The following is a 23581-nucleotide window of genomic DNA, read 5'->3' as shown; positions in this document are numbered from 1 at the left end:
GAAAAACTTTGCACAGTGAGAACGTTTTTAAACGATTTAACAACAAGTTGTAAGTTTGTTATTGTAATTCCAGTGTTATCTGACGTCCGCTCAAAATTCAAAACTAATAAAAAGGGTTCGGCCATTTCCATTTTAAAAGAAAGTTTATGATAAGGTTTATGTTTCGCTTTTTTGTCAAATTTGACATTTTTGATAATTAACATCACCATATAGTGTATAATGATTGAAATTTGTCAAAAACGTCTAAAATTTTATTACGTGATTTGAAAAAAATGTTTCCTTTTTTATCAACGTGATACAATTAAAAAGTAATGAATAATTTAAGGTGTGGTGAATTGTGTATGTCCAACCAAAAGCTCAATGAAAATTATTGTATTTTAAAAATAAAGTTTGCAACTGTATAAAAATAAAACGGCAATTTTCGAATGCTTTGTGTAAGCTTGATGTTCTCACAAGATTTCGGCGCTAACTTCAGTTGCATTCCTTTCACAAAACTCATTCGCGCCAGCTTCGAATGCCAATTAAACATTAATGAACTATTCCTCACGCTTTGCGATAAGTATCTCAAATTCATCTATTCACCTTTTCCATTCGTTAAAGAATCCCACCTTGTTACCAATTGTGAACAATAACGAGAAGGCCAGCTCTGGATTGCTTTGAACAATCTGGACCGCCATATCTATCGGATTCAATCTTGGATAAATTTCATTCCGGCACCGTGGTAGGGAAAGTGCCATCGTTTACATTTTTTTTTTGTTATATGGACTTGGTGCGTATGGTTTCGGTGTTCAAAGATTCCGAATCGAAGCGATATCGCTAGGACGATGGCAATCTTCAGTTTGATTACTTTCCATCCAGGCGGTCGTCAAATAATCGAATTGTGCGGATGGTCCAAGTGTTATGGAAGCTAGCTGCCAGTATGGCTCTTATATTTTTTTTTCGAGTGACCGAAACGCAGCTTTTATGAGCCAAACAAATCGTGAAGATCGTCGATCTATTTTTAAATTACGCTCGCGAGAGCCCAATCGGAGGAAGTTGTTCCCCAGTCAAAACAAACCAAATTGATCGAGTTGGCGCGAGCAAACCATTTTGTGTGGTGGTGGTATTTAGGATGAAATGGATATTGCGATTAAGCGCGAGCTGCCAATTTATACAATCGGTTCGGGCTTTGTGCGGGCAAAGTTCGTGAGCCGATGCCAGGGGGAAGATTAGTGTCGCTTCATGTAATTTATCGGGCTCAGAGAATGTTGAATTTTTGTCAACAGCAAACTCTTGCCGCAATTTTTGGCCATCCATCTAGTGCGGATTAAGTCGGCTGGCGTGTGCATGGAAAATTGGGATACCAGGGGTTTTATACCTTGTAACGGGTCAACGGCTAGAGCGATTGAATTGCCTATCGGCATCGTTTTGAAGGTGCCAATCACCTCAGCACTGGTGATTAATTGTTTAGGATGATACTGAATTACATGTTATTCGACAATAACCAAGCATTCCTGGCTAGTGTACCAGGGAGAAGCTGCTGAAAACATTCACTCATTGAAATATTTAACATTTAGATCGTTGAAACTTAAGTTGAACAATAAAACAAAACATATTGCCTACAGAATTCAGTCGATGGCGAATTTATTTACCGTATTCGAAACAAGTAAATAAATGAGATCTAAAGAAATTTGGCTCTAGAATCAAAAAAATGAGGTGACCGATAAAACCAACGCAGGTTGCTGTAAAAAATAAATTATAAATAAAACCTATGCTGATTTCCTTAGAAGACTGGCGTTTGTGCAGATTGTTGCCGATAAGCTAGAGTGACATTGAATAAATCGATAGGAGTTCAACTTCACTTGTTGAAAACAAATCATGTTTAATGCGAATGCGATCTCTATGAAAATTGTAGTTGATAAAAATGAATGATTATCAATATTTATGAATCTGAAGCAAATGATAATGATGAAAGAAGACTCAGAAGACAGATTCTGATACTAATGAATTTCGATGTTGTAAAAAATTTTCTTTGAATAAGGGACGCTGGTTGAGGTTAACACTAAGGAAGATTATAACGGGTATAACATTGTCTATTGCAATAAAGTAGAATAGCAGATTGAAGTATAAGTCATTAAAAAGAGAAGAAGATTGAAAGTGTAATTTAAAAAAGTGATTGTATTGCCAGCTCTGTGAATATTTTTGAACTAATATCTTCATGGGGAAATAGTCCATTACAACATAAACTTTGTGCACTAAGTCGCAGAATTAAAATCAGCAGTGTTACTGCTAACAAAATGGACACACCAGGCAATAGTTGAACATTTCAATCATTTATGGTGACACACAGTACTTTGACTCATAGACAAAAATCTCAGTTTCGATTGCGTCTATGAGTAATCGACGGGATGGTTTGATGAAGGTATTAATTATCTAAAAAAAATACCTTAAAACTCGATTATCTTGAAGCAGCGAAAGTTCAATCGGTTTGTATCAAAAGTTTGTCTATAGTGTCCTCTACAGTGACGTAGCCAGAATTTCCTTCTGGGTGGGGTTTCGATATAAATATAAATTATGAGAATAGACTTAGGTCTTTTTTACGCGAGGGATGCGTTCTAAATTTGTATGGGACCTCACAATATCTGAAAACTTCAGCAGTCCATATTCTGGCTGAATCTTGGACAACAAAGTTGGAACCTCCTCAGGGTCAACAAAAGAAGGTTCCCCAACTGAATCGTCAAACTCATCGGATGACTAGACCTCAAAGAGTATCAAGGAAACCAGTTTGGTTGCAGCGGCCTACTTGAGCATTTCTGATAAAGTGCACCTACAGCGCTTTTTCAGAGACCGCTTGATCTTCTCTTGGCGCTGCTTGTACGCGGAGAATACGGATAGCTCATGCGGAGTCTGCCACAATACAGGCACTTTTCAGCCCCCTTGTCTCATACGTCATTCGTCGTCGTCGTATGTTGCTCTCTGCATTCGTCACAACGTGCTTTATTGCCACAATACGTGGGTGTATGACCCAACTGCTTGCACGTGAGGCAATTCATGACCCGCGGCACAAACAAGCGAACGGGTATACACACCTTGTCCACGAACACATAGCTCGGCAGAGCGAGAGTCTGATTGTAAGTATTTACACCCTCGTCGAGCGACACTAAATGCAATCGTTTACAATCCAGTATATTCTTTTGATCTCAGGAATATTTATCCTCTCCAAGGAATTGTAATTCGCGATATTGGCAAGGGGAAGGAGGTTTCGATCAGACTCCTTCCTCTTGACAAAATATAAGTCCTACTCATAATAAAACTAACCAGAGGTGAAGCGTCAAGTGCCTTTTTACGTGAATTTCAAAATTTACGCTTTTTAACTACGCGCAACGTATCCCCCGCGTAGAAAAAGACTTTAATGTACTTCACAATCGAATGATTTGGTGCGCTGAAAAGTGTGTCCCAATAGTGAAACCCGACAATATCGTAAGTTTAATTTAAGACTGGCCGAACTCAAAATCTATAGTTTTGAGAAAAACGCGTTTGAAAATTAGCTTCAAACTTTTTTTTGTCTCTAATTAAAATTAAAAATTTTACATAATATTTCCATCGATCAGAATTTATTTCCAACCACGCTTTTTTGACGGTGAAGAGATGCTCTACGTCTACCGAAAACTGTGTTCCGCCAACCTTCACTATTACTTTCGAAAGATTCCAAGCCTATTAAACAACGCGTTTAATTGAATTGAAACCCAACCCGACGCTTTTTTTCGATCAAGCCCGAACCCGACCCCGAATTCGGAAATTAATTTTTTTATACTCTTCTGGTCGGATTAAATCTATTGAAACCACTTTAGATTGCTAAGTGACGATGGTTGAGAAGTCATCAAAATATAAAGCGACAGCGGTCTTCGTTTTTCTAGATATTGAGGGAGCTTTCGATAACACGTCCTTTGCATCTATTCACACGGCTCTAGAAAATAATGAAGACGATAGCACTACAATGAACTGGATCCAAACAAAACTTTCGAGCAGTATTGGGTGTTTCTGTCATAGAGGAAGCAATCAGAGGGTGTTCTCAAGGAGGAGTTCTTTCTCCCCTGCTATAGTCACTGCCGGTAGACGTTATTCTCACCAAGCTATACTGCCTCACGCAAAAGTTGGATGGTGCGGAACCACATCAATATTGTGTTTTATTAGCGCATCCTCTGTACTATTTTGGAACCAGTACAACGGATGTGTGTTGTGCATAACGTATTTAGTGCTCTAGCGAATGTTCAATGTATTGGACGGCTTAAAAGCATTACACTTATGAAGTTTTAACCGGTGTTAGTATTGCCATGATGGTTTGAACAGGTATTGGTAATATTTTTCAGAATGCTACTATCGTTGAAGCAGTGCAACCAGTATATAATCAACACTGAAGATTAGAGCAAATATGAACTGATCGATTCACTCTCATGAATCCGGTCATTTAAAAACATCATTAGATCAATAACAATTAAAAGGACATTAGGTTTGTTCAAAACATTTTGCATTTAACGAAGACTCTGGTTCAGTTCATATGCATTCGGTTCCTCATTACTGGCACCAGCATCAGTAAATTCTGTTGCTACAAGGCTCTCAATTGGCTGTTTCGGTTGCTGACGGTGATCAGGGATGCATGAGCCGTTGATACGCATTGACTCGCGAAAATAACCAGCGGTTTTTCGAGCACCCCAAAACTGATCGTTTGCCCGAAACAGAAGTTTGCCAAAACATCACGATTTTGTGTGTATTATACATATTCTAACTTTGATCTCGATGTATTCATTGCGCAATTGTTGCGTTATCCTTTTGCAGGGTTATGAAAATGACTGCAATATAGTGACAGCAAATTTTCCACTAATCCGGCTCTCATTGTATTGCATAGCTCCCTCTGCTGCCCACACGTTGGGTAAACATCTTGACAGCAACTGACGACAGCACACACATGCAACTTCCGGATGAAAACTAGCCATTTCTCCATAATTCCTCGGCCGATTCCTGACCTTGATGAATAATTCGCTTCGGGAATGGTTCTCCTATCCATGATGCAAATAAGCATTTTTATTGGGCAACCACTTACCAAATCCATCCGAAAATTATCAGGTTTGTCATGCCTACCGGAACTCAAGAATAATTCCTACATCCGGTGACTAAGCCCATATTTGTTGTCAGAAAATGAAACTTTGAAAGTTTCCCAGTTAAATAGTGTTCGAACAATATTAGGCAAAGTCACAGCATTTCGAAGTTGATCAAAGTTTTGCCTATCCTACTTATTTTGTCTATTCTCTGCATCTCAGCAGGCCATTTGATGTCAAAAAAAACTTAAACATGAGTTTAATCTCAGGCTCCCCCATCATTTACCCTTCCTTTACGCTGAATCTATTATACCTTTGCGTGACTTTCTCTTAACCAAAATAAACTCCCTCTTATCAATAAAACTGGCCAGAAGGACGCACAACAAAACTCCTCCAGGGAATTATAATTGGCGATATTTGGCAGGTGGAAGGAGGCTCGGTATAGTAAAGCCGATAGCGTGGAAAAGGAAGTGTAAAATCACATTACACACAAGCACTGATAAAAATAATAATAAGCATGCCACATCTTTATAATAGAAGTGCGGGATACAGCAGACACACGGGCATATCTCACAATAGATCACCGATTTTAGTCGATTCAGTGAAGAAGTCCATACAGGAAAAAAATGCTACTTCGGGTACCCGGTAACTGTGGAATCGAATGATCGAACAGTGGGATGGCGTCAGCCTAGCAAGACAAGAATCTGTTCAGCAAATCATTGAACCCGAACTGTTGTTTGTTATCCCACATTCGTTATTACAGGTGAATTAAGTAGCATTATTATTTGCCCATAACTCTTTTTTAAACAATTTCTTTTTTTGATTTTCAAGTTACATTGCATTGTAAAAAGTGTATGCCAGAACGCGTATGCTCTTTGAAAAACTACTCCTACTCGTTAAAAATTCGCCGCCTGTTTTCAGATCATTCTGGCGAATATTATTTGTTAAAGAAAATCCCGAAAAGTAATGTATTCCAAATGCAAAATGGGGATATCTTCGAAGAGAGAATCCAAAATTTGATTAAATTTGAAATCGTACAAACCGTTAAATAGAAGTAATTTTAAATGTAATTAAAAAATTAAACTTTTCCCTCACGCTTAAAACAAGCAGGAAAAAGTAAAAGAAGATTGCATTTAGTACCTTACTGCTGACTCTTTTTATTTCACTGCAGTCTACAGCTATCAGGTTATCTGCCCGTGCACCATCATCGTCATCATCGGCGCGGTAAGAAACCGGCACAGACAAACTCGGTCTCATAGTCTTAGCCGCTAATGAAGTACCGCCGACACTAATAGCTAGCACTAATTTTGACACATCTGCGGTGCTCTACCCTGCCCCCCTGCCTCACTTTTTACCGGATGGTAAAAACGATGACGGTGGTGACTTCGCAGCTTCGAACCGTCCATGTGCCAACTGTCGGCTAAGCTCGGGCTTGGCACGTTCTGTGGGATCAGATAGGAATCAAATTTCATAAAATGAGGTGGAATCTGAGGAGTCTAGGAAAAAGTGATTCCTAATGAGCCTACAATAACGGGACGCCTTTGTTTTTCGCTGAATGTTTTATCTCGACTTTAACGTGTTTGCCAGGTGTGAAAGCAGATGGGACTGAATGATGATTTGAGTATCCATTTCTGACAGCTATTGATCTAAAATAATTGCCGACTAAAAGTTTTATCTCGTAATGGTTGAGGTCACGGGCACTGAATATTTTGGCCGTAAATTGCATACCATGATGATGGATGATGAGTTTTTCTTCTGGGTAACACTCTTCAGTCACGACACCAGCATATCAGCTGAGACAAACGTTCGAAATATCAAGGAAAAAAAGCTTTTTCCCTATCCCTCCTCCCGCAAAACTTTTTTACTCCTTTAGCTTTCAAACTACCAGGTATACTTTCTTAACAAGTGCCCTCACACTAGCAAAAGAACACATGCGGCACTTCTTGAAAATGCAATCATTCTTGCCTTCTACCAACTGGAAAATCCATTCCCTATGACTTCATTTGAGAAACCAGCAAGACTTTTCCTGACACCAGCCACTTTCTTATCTGCCATCAAGCGTCGGTCGAGAAGGGAAGAAAAGTGCAACACGTGTTCCGGCACAAAGTCAGCGTTTTTGTTTGCTTTGTTGCATTTTCTTTCACCACTCAAACCGGTCTAAATTGGCTGGTGCTAGTAGTACCCGTAAACCGTTTGGTTCCACACCCTGGCCAGTATCGGGCCCGGCCCAGAACCAGTAAACGAACATGTAAATTCGACCAACTCGATTAATTTTCTCGTAATCCACAACCTACCCTCCGAACTTGCCTGCTCCGGGCGGAAGTGGTAAGCCACCCAGGAAAACTTCCATCAATCAAATGTGAAAAGTGGCTCCCTGGACGAAATTGGATGCCACATAAGCTCCTGTGCAAACATCGGTAAGTAGAGCCAAACAGCGCACGAGCTTTCTTGCTCTCTTCTTCATTCGTATTTGGCTTCCCTGTTTGCGGTTGCAGCCATGCATATTTTTCATCGAAAAAGGCAATAGGTGTGCTTGGCTGCACTCACTCTGCTGCAAGCATTTTCCTGTTTTCTCTGTTTCTCTACACAAAAGGTTTTGTGATCAGTAGATACAGATGCATTGATGAATTTGAGAATCTATTTTAAGCTCTTGCTGATCAAAAGACCCCATAAACCTTGCACTAGAGCAGCATTCGAACCTTACCTTCCTCTTCGTCCTCATCCTCCTCCCCTTCGGGGCGATTCGAGACGCAACTGGGTTTCGTACCAATCCACTGTTTACCGCTGCAGAACAATCGGTCCATTTCAGCCGGCTGCAGTTCATAACGGTCGTCGCATTCGTAGAAAGCCACCAGGAAAATGTGGTCATCCTTCTTTCGCCTGTCGTCGATGATGGTGAAAAAGCAAACGAGAGTAAAGGCAAGCAAATACAAACACATAAAGCAACACAATCGATCACCTGTTGTACTTGACAACGTAGCCATTGTCTATCTCCGGGGCATGAATCAGACCCTGCGCCATGCAGGACAGATCCAGCTGGACGGCGAAAGCACTGCTAACGGCGGTTTCCTCCTGGATGTTTTGACCCCGGGCGTTCTTGCGCTTTTTTTGCTGCTGGGAACTGCTGCTGCTGCTGCTGGTGCCATCGTCGGTGGATTCTGTGGGAAAGTTAGCAAGTTAGCAACGGTTGCAGTGAAACGGCAATACGGTGCACAACGGCGTGGCATGTGAAATATTACAAGTTTGTTTGCGCTTATATTTATACTTTCAATTTTAATTAATTGTTTGTGTTGGTGGGTCGAAGCACTGTACAAAGTAATATCTTCAAACGAACGATGTGGGACTTTTAGTTCGCACGATTTGTTATTTTGTATGAAGCTTTTGTTTAAGCAGTATTTTTGTTTTGCTGCAAAACATTTAAGCCACTAAAAATAATTCTGAAATGTGAGAAATCAAAAACGTTCGAAAGTTACAAAAATTCAAAATACTGAAATGAAAGAAATATCGAAAAATTAAGGGCCTATCCACATTCCACGTGGGCAGAAAAATCGTCATTAAGATCCCCCTCGTGAACAACCGTTAACTTTGACAAAATCTGTTCCCCCTCCCTCCTTCTTTGTCCACGTGGACATATTTTACAAAAAAAAATGAAAAACGTTTGTTTCTTTTTTTAGAAATAGTAGGAGGGTGGTATCAAAGACACGACCGCAAGACGTAGGACTGCGGTATTTTTCTAAATTTTTTACAGTCCATTCTTGTTTGCTGACATTAGAGCGCTTTGAACAATAATTAATAATTAATATAAATAAAATATATGAATGAAACCTTATTTATATTGGCATCCCCACTTCGCAGGTATTCGAATATGAAAAGCAGTAGCCATGTACAACTAACAGCCACCAGCATTACGGGTGAAACCGGCACGAGATGACCGATACTCTTTTGTCTTTCCTCTTTTCAGCTGCTAACCCCTAGCGTTCGCATGTCACCGGTACGGTTTAGTAATGAAACTGATGGGGTGAAATAATGACTTGAATGGTACCTTTTATATCAAGGCTTCGTCAGTTAGTTAGAAAGAAGGAGAAGTTAAGTAAAAAATGGAATGGTAAGGAACGTAAATAAGCATCAGAAACAGAAAGTGACAAAAACAATAACAACAAAGTCAGATCGGTTGTATCCGTTAGTGTCGACTACTTGCAAACGCCTCTCTAGTTCAGAAGATACCGGAAGAAATATATTCACAAATTAAGCTTTGAATGATAAATACGAGAAAAACAACACTATAGACACCAAAATCTACTCTCAAATGACTTCTAGTAAAAAAAAAAACTAAAGGCCAAACAGAAAATAGCCAAGACTTAGCTGAAAATTCCTCAAACCAAAAAAGAAACTATAAAATGACCAAAACAAACAAATAACTTTTTGATAAAGTTGTAAACCGTTGTTGCAGAAATCGAATATGGATCAAAACAAAAACGGCAGTTCAATATGGCTGAAAACTTCTCCAGAAGCTGCAGGAATGTAATTTTCTCCACAAGTTGAAAAAGATTTGAAAAAAAATCAAATACACCAAATTTAACTCAAAATTTATCAAAACACTCCGCGAAGCAAAGTGACCGAAATCATTTTAGGAAAATGCAAAAAAATGAGCGCCAAGAAATGGCCGAAAGCTCTTATTAAAAATTTATTCCAAATTAACTTAAAAACCCTTGAAAATGTCTCTTAAAGGCAGCAAATAAACAAACAAAAGTTTATACCTAAAGCAGTCCCAAAAGTCGAAGTCGAGAGGAAAATAATCTTGAATATTTCAGGTAGAGGGCACAAAACAAAATATCTAAAACACATCAGAAAAAATGAAAAAAATCGGAAACTAAATTTGCCTCTACCCATTCCCATCTTTTTCTAAACAAAAAAAAATAGTTCTAAATTCTGTCCGAAAAAACTAAATTATACTGGATGTCACAGTGAAAGTGAATGCCGCTATCCGCATCGGGAGGCCTACCCTGTTAACCTGCTGGCTTTGTTTTGACTGCGACACATGGTTATAGTTCACCTATAAGTAATAAAGGCAGTGTTTCACTTTTTTCGAAGGAAAATTGAAATGAATTCAAGTGAAGAACAAATCAAGATTTTGTATTTTGCAGGACCATTAAACGATTCGTAAAAACAGGCACGGTTTTCCCCCATCAAAAATCGGGTATAAACAGGAGTATGCGGACTGCAGCGGTGATCAAAGCGGTTGGAAAGCGGTCGGCAAGAAAAATACTGCGTGAAATGAACATAAGTCATAACACTATGCATGAAATAATCAAAAATGAGCTTGAGTACCGATTTTTCAAGGAACAAAACATCACAGATTATCTCGCTAGAATGTTGCCGACAGGGTTGCCGGATCTCGATTGCTACTTAAGACGCACGCTACTCACAACACATTTTTTTATATAAAAAGTTTTTCACGTTGAATGCTGTTTTGAACAATCTGAATGATCGTGTATATGTCTGTAGCATGTCTGCGTGATATTCCAGTCGTTAAAAGAGGAGTGAAACGAATGCAGCTGTAATGGTTTGAGAAGTAATATCCAACATAGAAAAGTTGCCACTGCTATTCATTAAAGACCATTGGCTGCCTTGTGCCAAGAAAATATTTGCAGGGGAAAATTTCTGCTCTCAACAGGATTCAGCGCCAGTGCATAAGGCATTGGCTGTTCAGAAGTGGTGCAACACAAATTTACTGTGTTTTATCAGCCCCACTGAATGGCTCGCACTCTCTTCCGATTTGATTCCATTGAACTTCACTTCAGCATTTGGGGGTACATACTAGGGAAGCACATGGCTTTGGACAGTTTATCTGAGATAAAGTTTCGATCAAAGTCGAGCGTGTGCTTGTGATAATTTTGAGAAGCGTTCGTGAGCCGTAATCAAATGCAAATGCGAAAGATTTTAAATGCACTGATTCGACTGTAACCTTCTTACTCTACCATGATAGCAAAAAAAGAACCAGAAAAGAAATATTTATCTGATTCAATTTTAAGGTATAAATAAAGTGCATCACTTTTACGGTGACACCCTGTAAAATTAACATATTATTCATCAGTGGAAACCGATAATTCAAATTCAGCGCCAACTTGGATACCACATCGATATTCTGGCCAGAACACCGCGCCCTTATGGTAACTTGATGAACGACGCAACTTCCGGCAGGCACTTCGCACCATAAATTTCCTCGTTCACGCCCAAGTAACAATACCAGTTTTAAGATGTACTTGAAGAAGTTCTGATTGCCTTTTCTTTGAAACAGGGCATAAAACTAAATCGTCTTTGGATTGTTACTTGGGCGGCCATCCCGGAGCGAAAGCAGAGCAGCTTTGACATCCCCTTCTCACTAATTGTAAGCCACAGTAGCACCTTCTTGGAAACTTGGTTTGTGAAATGACCTTCACCTCGGTGCCTACTTCCTAAGTGTAGGAAGTAAAATATGAAGTGCCATGCCAGTCGTTGCCATCCAGGGTGCGGTAGGTTTCATCACCATCACCACGTCGTGATTTACCGGAAAATCGACTTGACCATCGACTTCAGACGCTGTCGCTGCCTCATTGCGTGCAGCTTCGAGACTAGTCGACTGCTGCTTCCTGACATGTATGTTTATGTTCACCAGGTACTCTTTCACTGTTTGGCCGGTTGCACCGGGAGGTCGGTGCACGCGCACGCAGCTATGTAGCCACTTTTTCTTCGGTCTTCCTTATCCTTTGGAGCTTCTCGTCGCTCAGGATCGTCTGCCGTCCGGAACCGGGTTTTTTTAATGTTCTGATTGTTGTCCAACAGTGCCAAGGTGTTGTAGATGAAACGGGCGTATCCAGTGTCCACGAACTATCGCACGATGTCAATTATCGACGCAACAGGTTACCGTTTTTGAACGCGCACACTTCTGAACGGAGCAGATTCATTGTTTTCGCTATAACGGTTAGAGTTCGACTGACCAGGAAGGATCTATCTGTCAAACATCGTGTAACCAACATATTCGGCAACATGGCGTTTGTTTTGGTTTTTGTTCTTTTTGGTCATGAAATTGAGCGATGTGAATTATCATAGAATTGGAACGTTTTTTTTTATAAAAACTCGAGAAACCCCGGAAAACTTTCATGAATGTGTTGTGTAGTGATTTTTCGTCCTATTATTGTTCATAATTACAAACATCATGGACCAACAAACGTCATGGACCAGAGTTGATCTGCTATAACGCACACATGTATGAAATTTGACAGCAGTGAATCCCATCTGCGACTGACAGAGTTGTCATTTTTTTCTGCTGACTCATGAGCCAATTTGATTGATGCTGCATGCGTAGCTATGAAAAATCGGAAATTTTACCCATGAAAAATCGAAAATTTTTGTCCATTTTTTACCGCAAACATTATCATGTGATAGCTGCTCAATTAAGTTCTCGCTATTTGTCAATAGATGGCGCCAACAGAAAGTACTGGAAATCTCGATATTTCTGGGTTATGCTGTCTGTCAGTGTCAGTGGGGCCCACACATCGTGGATCCGCTGCGATGTTAGCTGCGATGAAGCAAAGCAAATAAGGTAGAGTTGATACGAACTGTCAGTATAAATATCGCACAAGTCTATTTGCACTAGCCAAACTCAGATGGAGAAATAGACAGCGAGAATGTTGTGAGCCAAACGAACAAGAAAGGTAACAACACATTGAGAGGTATTGCAATCAGATACAATATAGAACATGTTTATTGGCATACGTTTTTCTTGTTCTATAGAGCTTTCTGACAACTTAGTCACGCACACTAAATTCGGGTTGTTTGCCTTATAAATGATTCTTGCTTTACTCTACCAGGGTTAAGCAAATCGAAAAATATAGTCTTTTTTAAGTTGCTCGCTACTGGAAATGGAATATTTATTTTGTAAGATACTATCCGTAAACAAGTCACACAATCCGCGTAGGAATAAAGTAACTTTCAAGTCAGCGAAAACAAATAAAAATTTCGCAATCAATGCAAGTATTTTGACAGCACTTTGTTTGTCTCATTTTCCATCCGACTTACACGGCGTAAAATGCACCAATACATGCACGATTGGAGAGGTCTATTGCTAGACAATTAATTAGAATGTTCCAAAATTGCATTACCGCAGTGACTTGGCAAGTTTGTTAGGCCCCTTTTTCTCTCGTTTGCGATTACGATCGACCTTGGCAATCTTATCAGCATAACCAAAGTTCTTGAAGTCTATTCCTGCTCGCACTCGGACGAAATCCCGTTCAGAACTGTCAACGCGTGAGTGAGGACAAAAGCAAGAATATCACATTATTTCTTCCGCAAAAACGGTTAAGAACCAAATAATGCCAGTAACGCTGGCAATACGGTTAGCTCCGTTCGCCTGCGTTGGTAATATCTATTTGGTCTTTGCGTGGATAAAAGAAAGTAGGAAATATTTTTGCTTCTGTTATCGCTGGCAATTCTGGATTGTATTTCGTATAAGTGCGAGCAAGCTTTGCAATCTTCTTCTCCACTTGCAGTTAGCAGAAAGAAATAAACGTCAGTAAATTTAATACAAATTAAACGGCATCTGACCGTATGACATTTTGACACAGGATAAAAGTAAAATGATTTGTATTTTAAAAATAAAAAGAAGTTTTCTGGTAACACTGTTCAATTGTAACATTGTGATTATGTAGCCAACAAACTCGTCGAAAAAGATGTATGCTTCGGTAAACTCGTCCGGCGATTTAAAAATACAAGGAAATAATAGGTGCATTCTTGGCACAGGTTGGAGTACAGATGAAAAATGAAATTGCCATATTTATAAGGTAGAAACATTCGGCGGTAGACTTCACTATCTTATATTCGCTGACATATCTAACTTTTTTATGCCATCAACTCCCCCATCAATTGATATGGAAGTGTGTCAATAATTTATATAAATAAGACGGGAGCTTCACAGCCCATTGAGCCAATAAATACAAATCTTGAAATTATACAAAGAATGCGAATGGATACCAGAAAAACAACAAAAAAGTCCTCATTATTTACCTTGTGCTTACAAAACTTCAAAGAATGTTTTCAACTATTGTATCGATATATTTGGTATCGATACTCTTTGTCCGATATTTTGGGTATCTCGATACTTTTGGTTCTATGGGTATCGATACCCAAGTACCGATACTCTCAACCGTATCGCCCAATGGTAATTCAAACTCGCTAGGGTTGATTCTAACTGGCGATCCGTTGTTGATAGTCTATATCCCATACCCAGCTCTTGCTGTTGTTTCACTTATTTTACTTGATGACTTTACATTCGTTGAAAAATTGTCTAATGGGTGCAGCGAATTCCATTTCTTCTAGAATAACATAACCTTCCAAAGACTTACACCGATCATTCCGTGATAGGGCCGCATATAAAAAATTTTCTTGCACTCTTATTGAGAAAAACTCGCTGGAACTTCACACCTTTGTTCCAACGCCTTCCGCAAACTAATCCGATTCTCAACGTCTTTCCAATTGTGTATAATTTGTTCCACGGGCTCCTCCATCTTTATCATAAAGACCCGAATTCCCGAAGTAGGGCAATAGGGGGATGACACTATTGCGTTCCATCTCTAACACACACTGCCATGTGAGTATTGTTATTATGACTGAGAGAGAGTGTTTTCTTACGCGCGAAAAATAGCAGTGACTTACTTTTATTTCAGTCAGTCGATATTTGCATATGTAGACTAGGTTCGATATTTTTCTAAACTATACATGAATATCAAAACATGATTGATTGAGTGTCCTCAGACTTATAGACCTAAGATACTGTGTCAATCTATGCCAAAACATTCTTCGCATATTTCGTGAGATGATGGCTCAGTACAAATAAACTACGGTTTCGGAGTCGACTAATTTGTGCATAAAAGTTATTTTGGAAAATAGTTCTGCCGAGTTCTCGCTGGGAAACGATATCGTTTACGAATGTAGCCATTGTACAAACTCACTGTACTTTTAATATTTCAGTGTGAATTAACATGCAGCGAGCTTCATAAGGTGGTAGACGATATACGGCCAATCCTAGCTTGCGGAGAGCATATGATAAAAATTGCTTGTGAACTACTTTTATTCTTTCTTCACGTATCTCTAGACGATAAGACCACAGAATGCTGCAATAGTCCAGTATAGACCACACATAGGCAATGTAAAAAGTTTTGAGAGTGTACGGGTTTTGTAAATTGAAACAGAAGCGTTAAATAAGCCCTAACGTGCTGTTTTCCTTGTGTATGATAGTGTTATAGTGGTCAATTGAACGTTGTTATTTCTCTGCCAAAAACTTTAGCAATGAATCTTTTCACATTTTATGTCTAATAAACATGTCTAACGCCAAATTAAGAATGTGTGGGTTTCATTCTCAATTATATAGATATGTTCCTGATTTATATAACCTAACACAGCTTCATGTCTGCCTGCATATTTCAGGACTTCAGATTTAAATGTCTCTTACGTACGAAATGAAAAGAAATCGTCCTAAATAAGGGCCATGTCAGTTATGTGATAAATGTGAACTGTCAAGACTTACAAAATCCCAAAAATATTGGTTCAATTTAAAAATTCGAAATTTATTAATGATGCCAATAAAAGTTTTCAGAGATGCTCGAAGTGTCAGATACGCTAAGAATATCAACATTTTTTAAATGTCAAATATATAACAAATGACAAATGTGTTAGAAGTGTCAAAATGACTGGCAACGAGACCGATTAAGTGATGTATATGCGTCTTAGCTCTGAGTAAAATTTTATTTACATTGGCTATTCTCCTTCGAATAATAATAGTGCGTCAAGTTAAATTTCTAGGTTAATTTTTGCGTCGACTAGTAAAAATAACTGTGATTATTAAAATGGGAGAGCCCGATGTGACGCCATCAGCGTTCGGGAACAATTTAGATGCAGTGTAGGCAAAACAACCGGAAGCCACATACAGACCAGTTTAAACATGGTTGTGCTTCATGGTTGTGCTTAGTATGATTATAAATCAACTCGAACATTCTTTTCGGATTTGTTAACTATGTGATGTTATATATCAATTGTTCAAAACTGGTTCAAGTAGGGAGCCGTTCCTAAACCACGTGGTCATATTTTGCTTAATTATTATAATTATAATCGACCTCGAATGCAATGTTTTCCTGTAACAACAACAATAATTATAATTGTTAACGTGATTTTATGCTCTACAACAATCAGCAAAAACGAAAATTTTTCAAATTTGTTTATTAGACCACTTTGTTCTATTTTGTGTAACACCTGCTATCGCAGGCAAATATCCTCCTTTTTTTCCATTTCTACCCAAAAGGTTGATTAACCGCAACATAACTCCGTATTAACCAACTGTTGAGCTTCCATGCACCGCATTATTTTATTTACGAGCTAACTAGTGATGCCATACCATACAAATAATAATTTAGCAACTCCACCGAGATAAACAAAACTACAATGGGTACGTACATCTTTCTGTCGCTTCATAAATTATGCATGCAGGAATTTCTCCATAAACAGTAGCCTAGTCGCTTAGTCGGTAAACGCTCGCATCATCCTCAAACAAGCTCCCGTGAGCTACATAGGGGCGGCTAGTCTGCTCCTGTCCGAACACCCGAGAGCACATATTTGGACTGACCTAATGGAGCTTACACTATAAATAATTTTGCGTCCTTTCTGGACCCAGCCGTGATGAGCAGCGCGTGCCGTTGTGCAAATAGAGGCAGCCAGCAGACCTCGTCGATTTGGGGTTACGCAACGCACGCTGAATAATTTAATTGATAGCGAGTCAATCCTGCCGCTTTATAGTTTTTACTACCACTGCCGCTTCACCATCAAGCACCATAATAAATGATAATCATTATTTCGAACGCACATCCCGAAAACGCCCACGAAACATCCGAAATCTGGCAGCGCTTGCACATGTTAATCGAATCTAAAGCCACGTCGCAAACAACTATGCAAATTATATTTATAATCAGTTTGAATACATGTTGATGATGATTATGCTTATGATTATGATTATGACGATAATGGTGCTCCGTTAATTAAACGCCGAACCCGAAAACGTGACTTCCGTACCCAGCTGTGCTGTGTACACACCTTCGCACACACACCGCACCGGTGTCAATTTATAATAAATCAACACCTTAATTGATAGCAAATATCAACCTCACATCCGGCGACCGCGTTTGCCATCGGATTGAAACATAAGTTTTGCGAGTACATTGCATAAATTGGCTTAAAATGTGTAATGCTTGTTCGTGTCATTAGATGATGGGCAGCATGGGCAGTGGTAAATCCTGCTTTGCATACGAATAGGAAAATATTTTAGAAAATTAAATCTCCAGCTCTGCACGTAATGAAAGTAAAATATTTACAATCGCTCAATACTGATCTAAACTGTCCGACGATTTCCAATTTGAGGAGAAAACACTTTTTTAACTAACCTGGAACTGGCGGTGAGTGTATCGTATCGAATAAATTTTGAAATTTCATAAACATAAGCACCACTCTTCGGGGAACCAACCAGCAGCGCCACTATCTACTTGCAGATTGTGGCCTCCCAATGGTAGAACAGGTGTAAAAACTACGCTATACGGGAGGAAGGTTGAGTAAAGCAACTCCTGGTACTCATAAATTGCTGCTTCGATCTGCATACATATTTCATGCATGCACTTGCAGCTAATAAATTTGGAATCTTTTTCCTTTGCTTCGTTTTCGACTTCGGTGAACACTGCAAGATTCTCTAGTCAGATAAGCAACCTAATACCGGACGCTAGCAGAGAACAGAAACGACGGTCCAAGCAGTTACCACTTACTACACTAGACACAATTATTGCAATCCCATATCATATCAGATCGGATGTTTACCAGAGCGATATTGAAGTGCACGAAGCGTAGAAATGTAGAGAGATGCATCGGAGCTACAAAGCAAGTCTGTGATAGCGATAGTAGTACGCTACTCGCATCGAACGATTCGATTTTGCAATAGCATTTGCCGGTAATTTTCCTGCTGCTGGGACAAGAGAGCGTTTGAATGTGCGAAGAACCAATTTGGGAAAACAACGATGTTAGCAGCTACTTCACTGCAGACTCCGGAAGTACAGTATCGATATCACGCCTTGAATAAAGTGAGTTAAAACGGTTAAATGATGATTTCGAAATAGAACTATTTGGTCACCGACTGTGTGTTAATTATGAAATTGTTTTGTGGAGCATTTCCTGCAAACTACATATTACACAAATATCATCGATTTGCTCACTTTACTAGTAGTTTAAACGGAAGTCTGCTTTGACGTTTCGTCATTGGTTCGTCGGCCGAAACCTTCGAAGACGCTAAATTGGAGAAATTGCTGGATGAGGACTCATGCCAAAGGCAGAAACAGTTTGCTTCGGTTTTTGAAGCTACCCGCCAAGTCATTTTCAAGCGATTACATGCTTTGGGATTGATTAAAAAGGTGGTTTCAATGTTCCAAGGGAATGAATTTGTTTCAATGAAGAAAAGAAAGTGATGGGGACTACCGAATCACACTACCAAATCGAAGGCTCGGCTAAATATTCACACTGCGAAAGTTATGCTTTGTATTTTGTGGGACAAGGTCCGTGTTACTGTTATGAGCCGTTGTAACCGAAGGAAACCGTCATTAAGAACGGTGCCGGCTTCAATTGATGCGATTGAGCCAAGCACTGCACGAAAAACGGTAACAATGCGAGCAGAAGTACAAAAAAGCGGTTCTGCTCTCTTATGGTCTGGTTGATTAGCGGTTCTGCTCATCTAAAGACAACGAAAAAAAATTGATTACCTCAACAGATAAACAGATGGGACAAAGATGTAGCTAGCGATGAGCAATACCTTGAATGATTTAGAAGTGAAAAATAAGCAAACTGAAAAATATGATACAGACTTGGAAAAATGTAATGTATCCAAACGGGACTTGAATCCGCAATCCCACTGTATCCGGCATTGTGTTTTATTCAATTTAACTACTGGGACGGTGGTTCTGTTCCAGAATCTATAATTGTATCACATTCTTCTGCCGCCTTTTCTATTGCTCATACCCAGAGCCTGACAATCATTTTCTATTGACAATTATCAGGTTATAGTGACGCTGTATTTTTTGTTACGTAACGCTGAACTTACCTCCCCCCCTCCCCTGTGTAACAAATCATAACGCTCAAGGATACCCCCCTATGAGCGTTACGTAATATATGGATACCGCCAAAATCATGACTATATAAAGCGGAGGACGCCAACACGAGCTTCACAATCCAAAGTTACGGGGCGCCAGTGATTAAGAGCAAAAACATCTCCGAAAAATTTGTCGCAGCTTATGTGACGTATTCATCAAGTGCCGTTGCCGTTCCAACTGCGTCTTGCGGTGTGAAAAAACTATCATCAAATGACATGATGCGGTGCTAATTTCAAAGGATACTCTGAAGGAAAGGAACTTGTCATAGTACGCGTCAGTAGCTCATTGAGACAGTCATCAGTTTCATTTGAAATGACGCGATGAACACCAAACAGAAGAGAATCTCGTTATCAAAACTGTTTGATAGCACAAATGTCCATGTTGATTTGATGTCACGTTTCGAAAATGCAGAGCCCTTCAACTACACACACAAGCATCTGCAAGACGCACGGAGCTCTGAGTAGTTGAACAAACCTTGTTGAAAACGTAAACCTAGTAGCGCCGACACACCCAAATTTAGTCAGAATGAAAGTTTCCAGCATTCACAATCATTACCGGCGTATGAAAAATCCTCGGGGGCTTGGGTAGATTGTGAAGTTCTGGAAGCCAACAATTCAAATATTTTATGTTAGAACTATTACCGCATAATTTTTCTTCACGTTGAATTCTACAGTAGCTTTCTTGGGATAGTCTGTTCTCTCTCTTTCTCCCTTTCTCCCTCTATCTCTATCTCTACCTCTATCTCTATCTCTATCTCTATCTCTATCTCTATCTCTATGTCTATCTCTATCTCTATGTCTATCTCTATCTCTATCTCTATCTCTATCTCTATCTCTATCTCTATCTCTATCTCTATCTCTATCTCTATCTCTATCTCTATCTCTATCTCTATCTCTATCTCTATCTCTATCTCTATCTCTATCTCTATCTCTATCTCTAACTCTAACTCTATTTCTATCTCTATCTCTATCTCTATCTCTATCTCTATCTCTATCTCTATCTCTATCTCTATCTCTATCGCTATCTCTATCTCTATCTCTATCTCTATCTCTATCTCTATCTCTATCTCTATCTCTATCTCTATCTCTATCTCTATCTCTATCTCTATCTCTATCTCTATCTCTATCTCTATCTCTATCTCTATCTCTATCTCTATCTCTATCTCTATCTCTATCTCTATCTCTATCTCTATCTCTATCTCTATCTCTATATCTATCTCTATCTCTATCTCTCTATTTCTTTCTCTCTCTGTATCTATATATCTCTCTATTACTCTCTCTCTCTTTTGCTCTCTCTCTTCCAACCACTCTTTTTCTTCTCTCTCTCTCCCTCTCTCTACCGCTCTCTCCTTTTTTCTCTCTCTCTCTCTCTCTCTCAATCTATCTTTCTCTTTTTCTTGCTCTTTCTTATTCCTTTTTTTTTTTCTTTTTCTTTTTCTCTTTCTCTTTATCTTTCTCTTTCTCCTTCTCTTTCTCTTTCTCTTTCTCTTTCTCCTTCTCTTTCTCTTTCTCTTTCTCTTTCTCTTTCTCTTTCTCTTTCTCTTTCTCTTTCTCTTTCTCTTTCTCTTTCTCTTTCTCTTTCTCTTTCCCTTTCTCTTTCTCTTTCTCTTTCGCTTTATCTCTCCCTATCTCACACTCTCTCTCTCCCTCTCTCTCTTTATCTTTCTCTTCCTTAATCTCTCTCCCTCTCTCTTTCTCTTTCTTATTCTCTCTTCCTGTTTCTTATTCTCTTCCTCTCCCCCCGCTCTTTTCTATGCCTTTCTATCTATCCCTCTCTCTCTCTCTCCTGATAAAAAATATGGATTTAGAGAATATTAAAGAGACAAGCAAGTTGAGAGAAAGTAACCTAAACTAATATCTATCGTGTAACAATACGGCATTCAAAAAAACAATGGTTTGGCACGATGAAGATTACTAAAGGAAGAGAAAATTGGAGAGAACAACATGAAAGGTGCACTGTTTTCCGACTATCATTTACGATGCCGCTTACTGTGCAACGCACGTGCCGTTCAAATTAACCGCAAAAACGCAAAAGACCGTGGGAGAAATAACCGTTAACCGTAGGCAACAAAAAAAAGAATACCGATAAACTTTCCAAAATCTAGGGAGAAATTTGAAAAATGAAAAAAAAATTCTCTCTGGAGTTTCAGTAGGTTAGGTTTCAGTAAAATTTGTTTGACAAAGCTCGATTTCGAAAAGTGATTTGAATGGCAAAGTAAACTCATTTCTCATCAAATTTTATCTCAAATTTGAAATGGATGGTTGATAACTTGCTCAATAAACGCTTTTCTGATAAAATCCATGATGGCGGCCAATTTTTTTCTGCTCCAAATGAAAGCTTTATTATTTTTCTTCAAAACGAGGTGCTTTTTGTAGGTGGTTAATAATTATTTTCAAAATACAACTTTCTAAAAAATATTTTGACCTCTTTGTGCCCGAAGGATTCACCGATATGAACTAACCGAAGTAGTTAAACACTTGAATTTATTATATTAGCTGCTCAATATAGAGAGAACATTTTACTTTGCATAAAAGGCTGCAATAGACAGAACGATCACAGCCAGAAATTTTTAAAATTTTGTAGATAGCACGGAAACTTCAAATCCCGAAACTTTATATAAACCATTTGATTTTTTGTGAAGCACTAGAATTATTTATTTCGAGCAGTAAATGTGAAGCTGATTTAAAAATGTTCTAACTTCTGAAATAATTATTTAGAAAATTTTCAATTGTCCACATTCAATATTTGAAATAGTTATATTCAATTTTTTGTCTTTTCGGCTTATGTTGAATTTTAGTGAACTTTTTTTGCATAAACTTTTGTTTGCTTTCTTGCTACCTTTGAGAAACGTTTTAAAGTTTTTTGTGGTTAATTTGGGATAGATTTTTGATAGTAGTTTTTACTTTCTATTTGTAATGGTTTCAATCAGTTTGCTTGTCGGAACGTTTTCATGAATTTTGAATTAAAATTGATGTTTGTTGTTTTTAAAATCTTTTCTAACTTGTTGATTTTTTAATCTTTCCAGCTTCTACAGAAGATTTTTGCCATATTGAACTAACTATTGAATCCTTTTTGTTTTTGTTCTTTTATTTGATTTCTTTGAGCGGTTTACAACTTTATTAGAAAACATTTTTGTTATTCTCATAGTTTTATGATACGATATATTGTAGTAATTAATCTTTATAAACCTCAAGGAAACCCCAAAAATAAATAACAATCCATAAGCGCTCATGGATTGATATTATGTTTTATGGTTTACCTTGTTTCGTTAATCGTTGACCTTTACAGATGTCACCTTGTCAAGCTAGTCGCCAACTGCTCTCGCGTTACGCACAATCATAAATTTCCCAACCCCTAGACAACGGATTCAACCGCACTCCACTTGCCGCAGACTATCCACAATGTGACATCAATTTTGCAAAACCAAAATGACGAATCACCCCGACTGACGCCCAGATGGCGAGGGCGAGCGACAATTCAGACTGTCTCCGGTGGCCGATATTGGCACAATTACCAGGCCATTTATCTCCCGTAACCACGCTGCTAGATTTGGTCTGTATTGGGACCTGTCCGGCGACGCACGGGGCCACATCAATTTCGCATTCGATGCCCATAAAAGTCCAAATCGAAAAGGCCCACCGTCGAAACCACTTGTTCGAACGAAATTAACAAAGCCTATGATAAGTGGAATCGTAAAATTAGCCAAGTTACAACAACATATTGGACCGTGCGTCGGCCGGCACTGCTCTGATTCGGACTCGATCTCAAAAATCCGATTTCGGAGAGGACGGCGTAGGTGTGAACGCAGTACAATTAGAACACGATTTCAAATCTTTTTCTCCTATTCACCGTCCATGTGTTACAACCACTGTGATGAAAATGGGTTTTATGGTGCGATGAAATGGCACCGGGGGTCAGAGAAGGTCGTTCGTTGTAGAGGGAATTGATTAAAGCAGTGATTGTCGACCCCTCGGTATGTTTGTGAGCTCTACCAAACGTCCACTTCCAAATCCATAATCCGGGAATCATTCCCCTGCGTTACTGGAGCTCGGACGTACCGTCAAGCGGAAGAGCAATAACTCTCAACCTGCTGCTCCACACATGGCCTGCCGTCGTGGGAGAACCAGCTGAGATTACATGGTCTTGGCATTCCGAATGTTTGGATGTCCATCTGCTACTTCTTTTTTTTACCAGAAATGTTCGCTCAAAGGCAGCAACCAGCTTAAAGCTGAAATGACTTTTAGCCTAATGGGTGACACTTATTAGCACTGCTAATAGAGAAACATGTTGTTTGGTGGA

The 23581-nt window shown here is 39.0% G+C and overlaps 1 protein-coding gene across 4 annotated transcripts in view; it reads right to left on the bottom strand.

Annotated features, from left to right (window-relative positions):
* The window catches only part of LOC129726057 (fibrillin-1), a 238438-nt gene that overhangs the window by 147995 nt on the left and 66862 nt on the right, over positions 1-23581 (bottom strand). For all 4 annotated transcript variants that reach the window (XM_055682623.1, XM_055682624.1, XM_055682625.1 and 1 more), the window contains exons 3-4: positions 8035-8233; positions 7780-7955 (exon numbers count right to left, since the gene is read on the bottom strand). In XM_055682623.1, coding sequence (XP_055538598.1) covers positions 7780-7955; positions 8035-8233 — 375 coding nt within the window. The remainder of the gene's footprint in view (positions 1-7779; positions 7956-8034; positions 8234-23581) is intronic.

Source organism: Wyeomyia smithii, chromosome 2, assembly GCF_029784165.1.
Source record: "Wyeomyia smithii strain HCP4-BCI-WySm-NY-G18 chromosome 2, ASM2978416v1, whole genome shotgun sequence".
Lineage (NCBI taxonomy): Eukaryota > Metazoa > Arthropoda > Insecta > Diptera > Culicidae > Wyeomyia > Wyeomyia smithii.
The sequence above is the reverse complement of the archived record's forward strand: the minus strand, read 5'-3'. Positions and strand labels throughout refer to the sequence as shown.